General features: G+C 39.6%; 1 protein-coding gene across 1 annotated transcript; it reads left to right on the top strand.

Annotated features, from left to right (window-relative positions):
- Nucleotides 1-2,359: 2,359 nt before the first annotated feature.
- On the top strand, nt 2,360-3,537 carry LOC103474186 (melanocyte-stimulating hormone receptor-like). The gene is made up of 2 exons (XM_017308102.1): nt 2,360-2,454; nt 2,572-3,537. The coding sequence occupies exon 2, from the start codon at nt 2,602-2,604 to the stop codon at nt 3,535-3,537; it is 936 nt and encodes a 311-aa protein (XP_017163591.1). The 5' UTR covers nt 2,360-2,454; nt 2,572-2,601.
- The last annotated feature ends 2,691 nt before the right edge of the window (nt 3,538-6,228 follow it).

The following is a 6,228-nucleotide window of genomic DNA, read 5'->3' on the forward strand; positions in this document are numbered from 1 at the left end:
GGGTAGTGACAGTTTGGACAACACTTTCCCTGCACTTTGCACTTTATTATCTGTGCACGTCTTGTTGCACATTTCTGGAGGTTGGATCCCTGCTGGAGTTTAGATCAGGCCTAAAAAATCCAGCATTACCAAGCCCAAGCTTGTAGATGATATGTTTGATGAAAATATAACCCAAGTAATTATGCCTTGCATAAAGTCCCTTTTAGAACATGGCCTTCATCTATCAGCATGTATTCAATCCCTTCAGCAACTGGCCTTCATCTACCAGAAATATATAGTTTCACACAGAAGTTCCAAATGTGTATAGAAACAAGAGTAATATTAGCAACAACAGTAATTATAATATACTGTACAAAATTATAAAATAAAAATAGTGCACAGTTACAATACTAGACATAATCATGAGTCAAGAGATCCCAGCTGAGTAGGATAACTTTTATAAAATGTATATAATGTGCTTACCCAGACATGGCAAAATGAAAGTACAATCTCAGTGTCAAGTCACAGGTTCCAACATGATCTAATCTTTAGTTTCTATGTTTCAAATCAAACCTTTTACATTTAAACCTAATCTCAGGTAACCTTGCTGCAAAGTAAAAGAAAAGGTGTTTTCTAAGCGCCACTCATTGCTCATTGAATTGCAAATTTAATTCAAKTGAGAAAAAAAAATACCACTGGGAATAAGTCCACCAAGTGACCTTTAAAGGCATTGCTGAATGTCGTGAAATTAACTTTTTTGTTTGTCTTTTTTCTGTACCATTTAATTGTATAACCAAGAATCCTGTTGATTTGAAGAGCGTAAATTTTGTCTCCCAGCCAAATATAGTTAAGTTGTTTCATTCAAAGTTCAGATGGAGAAAGTTTGCTTTGGACAGATTCCAGTCCAACCCCTGTCCATCCCTTTTTCACTGACGCAGAATGGACGTAAATAGCTGACGAAACTCAGCACTCTCTAAACTCTGCTTGTTTACCAAACGGGTCAAGTCTTTGGGTGAGAACAAAAGATTTATGTTAATCAGTTGGAATCTTACGACTCAAGATTTACTCTTCAACTGTGAGGGATTTACTAAACTATCTACTTTGGATCTTTCTTGGCTGTTTGAATCACCTTCTTTCAACCCTGGAATCCTGAGCTCTGATCATTGACCTTGATGTAGCTGTGCAATGCACCAAATATAGCACTTTTTTTTGACACTTCAGTGCTTTTTGAAATGTTCCAGAGACCAGGGTGCACTCTCAAACTTTAATGTTTCAGTCACATTTTTGACCAAATGTCATATGTTGTGCTATGCTACGCGGATGAAGTTTGGTCAGCCTACAGCTGTTGAGGTTAACTCTCCAGCACCCCCTACAAGGACTCCAAAAACGGTGGGCAATCTGAACTGTTGTTTGGTGCAGAAGCACAAACAGTCAGAACCTTTACCCCACTCGTAGGCAGAGGGAGGCTACCCTATCACTCACCAGAGTGAACCCCATTGTACAGGCGCCAAGATGGGATGCAGCAAGTATGCCCACTCCTGCAAGGCATCTCTCACCAGGGACAACTCCAGAGTGAAAGAGAATCCAACTCCTCAAGGAGACTGGTTCCAGAACCAGAGAAAATGCGCTGAGCCTATTTTTAATCGGAACCTCTCAATCTCACACATTAGCTTAGGCTCCTTCCCCACCAGAGAGGTGGCATTCCATGTCCCAAGAACCAGCTTCTAGCCAAGGATCAGATCGCCAAAATCCCCACCCTTAGCCACCACCCATCTCACACTGCACCCAACCCATGAGAAGGTGGACCCACATCTCCTCTTTGGGCTGTGCCAGGCTGGACTCCGTGGGTGAAAGTCTGGCCGCCTGCGCTCGCCAATGTGCCCCACCTCCTTACCTAGCTCCAGAGTGGGGCCCGATGACTCGCTTCCAGGCAAGGGAACACTGTTTTCAATGATTGTGTGCATCATAAGAGGTCTTTGGCCTACACTTTGTCTGGTTCCACACCATGTCTGCCTTAGGTAGCATAGCTCCTCGGGTCACTGGGACACTCAAACCCCTCCACCATGATAAGGTGGCAGCCCATGAAGGGAGTGTGTGGATTTACTCTTGATATTTCTTTTGTGTGCATCAGTTGTGATTTTCAATATTTGAAGAAAATCCTCAACTTTTCTGTTGCTTTATTCTTAAAATAAGATATTCATCAGTCTCTTGTTACTTTATCAGATATCACACAAAAAGGTTTATGGCTATTGAGCATGCATTCCTTTCTGAAGGTAATGTGTAAGGTTTTCAAACAAGAATATCATAGTCACGTGGCGATGGGCGTGTGTCTTCAGAGAAATCAAGTCCAAGCCTACATAATGGAACATGACCTAAACATTTCAGTTAAGACGGAGATTTATCCTGAAATGTTTCTCCACAAAGACACCATGAGAAGTAGAAAACTGTAAGCTCTTCAGCCTGAGTAAGGAATTGGTAGGTGAGTGAAGTACGGTCAATAGTAAAATGTCAAGCATTTTAATAGATTGTATTTTGTATTTTTACATTCTTTTTGTGTAAACTGAAACTTACTCTTTTGTTACTGTTTTTCAGAAACAGGAACTCTTTGTTCAGAGGAGCAAAATGCAGAATCGGACTGAACTTTCTGTCAATGAAACGTCCCCAAAAAGCTTCTCTGTGATCGTCAAGGTGTGTGTGGTGATCCCGTTGTTCTGCGTCTTCCTGTACTTCATCGCTGTCATGCTGCAGATCTTTGCCTCTCATAAACAGTTTTTGGACACTTCCCGTTACATTCTGTTTGCACACATGCTAATCAATGACACCCTCCAGATCCTATCTTCTGTGCTACTCTTCCTCTGTGTGATGAGTCAGGTCAAGTTACCTCTTCTGTTCTGTGTCCCGATGCTCTTTGTATCTACTGGTACCTTTCAGAACACCACTTTGATCCTGGCTGCCATGTCACTGGAGCGTTATGTTTCCATTTTCTACCCTCTGCAGCGCCCGAACTCCTGGCGCTCAGACCGTATCTGGATCATTATTCTGCCTCTGTGGATCATCAGCTTCACATTCCCCGCTATTGAGTTTTCCATTGGGAAGCATAGTCCCAATGTAGATGTCCTCTCTACAAACATGCTTTGCAAAAATACTGTTATTAACTCATCGCCAATCCAGGGACTGTATCGGCTGGCTGTGTATGTACTTTTCTTTGCAGTGGTGGGTGTTATCATCCTCTTCACCTATATTAGGATCGTGATGGAAACCAGGAAGATGCGGCAGGACAGAGCTTCAGTGAGCAAAGCCATGCACACCGTGCTGCTGCACGGCTTCCAGCTGCTGCTGTGCTTGCTGGCTTTTACTCTGCCCATCTCTGAAACTCTCATTGGGCTCCACACAAACTGGCCAGCTGAGGATGTCACCTTTTTTAATTATTTCTGCTTCATTCTGATGCCTCGCTTTCTCAGCCCGCTAATTTATGGCTTCAGGGATCAGAATCTGAGAAAGCACATTGGGAACAGTTTCCTCTGCTGCTCAAAGAAAGACAAACCCTTTTTCAAATAGTGACTTGGATTTAATCTTGATAATGTGCTATATTCCTATACAATACTGGTTGGTGCAGGTCCTAAAGCTGGACAGATGCAACTCAAAGATGTTTTTTCAGAGGTACTGATACCCATAAGACCCAAGGACCACATTCTCCACTGTGCACTGGGGTGGGAAGCATCTTAAAATGTTGACAGTGTTGATGTTTTATAGTGATATCATTCAGTAATAATAATAAAAAAAAACACTGGCAAAGATCATTTAACAAGATTCAGACCACAAACACTTCTAAACAGCTTTTAACCAGGTTTTTGACATTTTTACAGCGTTAGGTACAGCTATCAGTTAATAAGATGTTTCCCCAAAGTCATAAAATATACATGGATTTTTCAACTCTGAAACTGATGTATAATCGTATAAGAAGCAAAGAAAAATAAGTGATGCATCTGTGCAGAAATATAGATCTGAAATAAAAATGTAATTTGCAAAGATATTACAATTTTTCTGCTTTTGCAAATTGTCAACATGTTCTGTTCCTCCACCATTGAATATTGTCATATTGCCACCTTCTTAAAGCAATGGCCTAAGTCCTTTTTTGACAAGTGATTTTTTTGTTGTTGTTGCCTACATCGTCTTTTAGTAATGACGATTACTAGGGACGTGACAATTTCTTTAATTTATAAATGACAAGAACTAAAATATAAAATCTGCAGATGGAGACCTTATGAGGAAATTATTTCAAATATGAAATTTGTTCAAAATATCAGTAAATATGTTTTTTTTATTTCACCAAACATTAAAAATTCTGATTTCCAATTTGCCCTCAAATGCAGCACTAGTCTTCTTTTGCTCTTGACATTAGGAAAGTCTGCTAAATAACTATTTAAATGCTTTCATTGTGTGGAAAACATACTGTAAATTTATTGTGTTATGTTTATGAAGTAAAATCCTATTGCGATGTTGCTGTCCCATCACTGTATTTCAATAGATATACTGTAAAAATGTTCTTCAGAAGTTGCTTAATGCTTCCTACTCCTTTTCAAACAGAAAGGTTGTGGTAAACGAATAATTTTGCTCTTGGTTATGTATGCACATATTTTTCTCTGCTTGTACGTATTGCTTGTTCAACTGTTTTTAAAAACCTGTTTGAAATAGTTTAAATTTGTGCTTGAAGAAAGCCAAACATCATCTACATGACTTACATACAAGTGGAACGCTACCAAAATAGAGTAACTGGTGAAATGTTCATTAAAAAGTGTATAAAGTTTATAAAGAGGTAAAACTGAGCTTTTTTATTTTAGAAAAAGTCTGGTTGAAGCATGGTAGTGGTGCAGGGATAAAGCGCAAGACCCATGTATAATGGCATTAGTCCTCAACGTGGCTGTTATAGGTTCAAGTCCTGGCCTGTTGACCTTTGCCATACGTCTTCCTCTCTCCAACAAATAACCCACTTTCTTGTCTGACTACTGTTATATTAAAGCTGGAAAAAAACTTTAAAAAGACTTTAAAAATAAAAATAAAATTGGTTTAGAGCTCAAAGGTATGCTTGTTGCTGTTACACTGAAGCTTACTGAACTAAGGTAGTGCAAATAATATGCTTTTCAAAGCTTGCATGCTTTAGGTTAGGAGTGTTCACATGTAGTCCCCAGTAGTCTGTGTCCCCAAGAATATGTGCCAGATGTACATGGTGACCTGGCTGATCATCACAGCAGACAACAAGAACTGTTTATTACCAAGTCCCTGCAGAATTCAACCAATAATTCAGACAATTACCTGGATTGGAGCAGAGACACATATAAGATATGAGATGCACACTATACAGGGCTGAGGTTCAACATCCCTACTGTTGAAACTATCTCGAATCTCAGTGATTCAAAGGATTCGTACACCTTTGTTCTGTTTTTTTCTTGAATTGTCTGATATTTTTAAATTTCAAGAAAAGCTTCTGCTAACTCTCATTAGGACTTCAGACCTACACTGTTTTCTTTTTTTTTTTTTTTTTCCTTTTTTTTAAAGGATTTTTGTGGCTCTAGTGGTCTTTATTTGACAGTGAATCAACACTAAACTGGGTTGAGAGACAGAGGGGGAACACATGCGGTAAACGTCAACAGGTTGGGACTCGAGCCCACGAACACAGAGTACTGAGGCCTGCGTACACGGGCTGTGCGCTTTACCCCTGTGCCACCTTATTTACGGACACACCAGAGCAGGGATCAGTTTGTTCACAATTCCTGGATAAACTCCTTCCACCATCGCCACCATTGCCCAAAAATGTTCCTACACCATCTTCGAGTAGCTTTACTCCTCACTGTAAAAAGATTTGGAACATCAAGCAGTGATGCTGTGATTTATTTATTATGTGAATCAGTTCCCATCGCTAACATTTAAAGAAAATCCAATATTTTATAGTCCTGGTTTTAAAATAAGCAAGGTATTAATCTACTTGTACTTTATCAGATATCGCATAAATCCCATTAAAACCCATTGAGGTTTGTGGTTGAAAAAAAAAAATCTGAGCTTTGTTGTATATATATATATATATATATATATACCTGGGAATACCACAAGCAAATGGCAACCTCGATGAGGTCACAAGGAAAGGAGCCACAGCCAAATACCTCCAACGAATAAGGCAAGTCCTGAGAAGCCAGCTCAATGGCAAGAACAAGATCCGTGCAATAAACAGCTATGCCTTACCAGTAATCAGAT

This window comes from Poecilia reticulata, linkage group LG13 (genome assembly GCF_000633615.1).
Source record: "Poecilia reticulata strain Guanapo linkage group LG13, Guppy_female_1.0+MT, whole genome shotgun sequence".
In the NCBI taxonomy this organism is placed as follows: domain Eukaryota; kingdom Metazoa; phylum Chordata; class Actinopteri; order Cyprinodontiformes; family Poeciliidae; genus Poecilia; species Poecilia reticulata.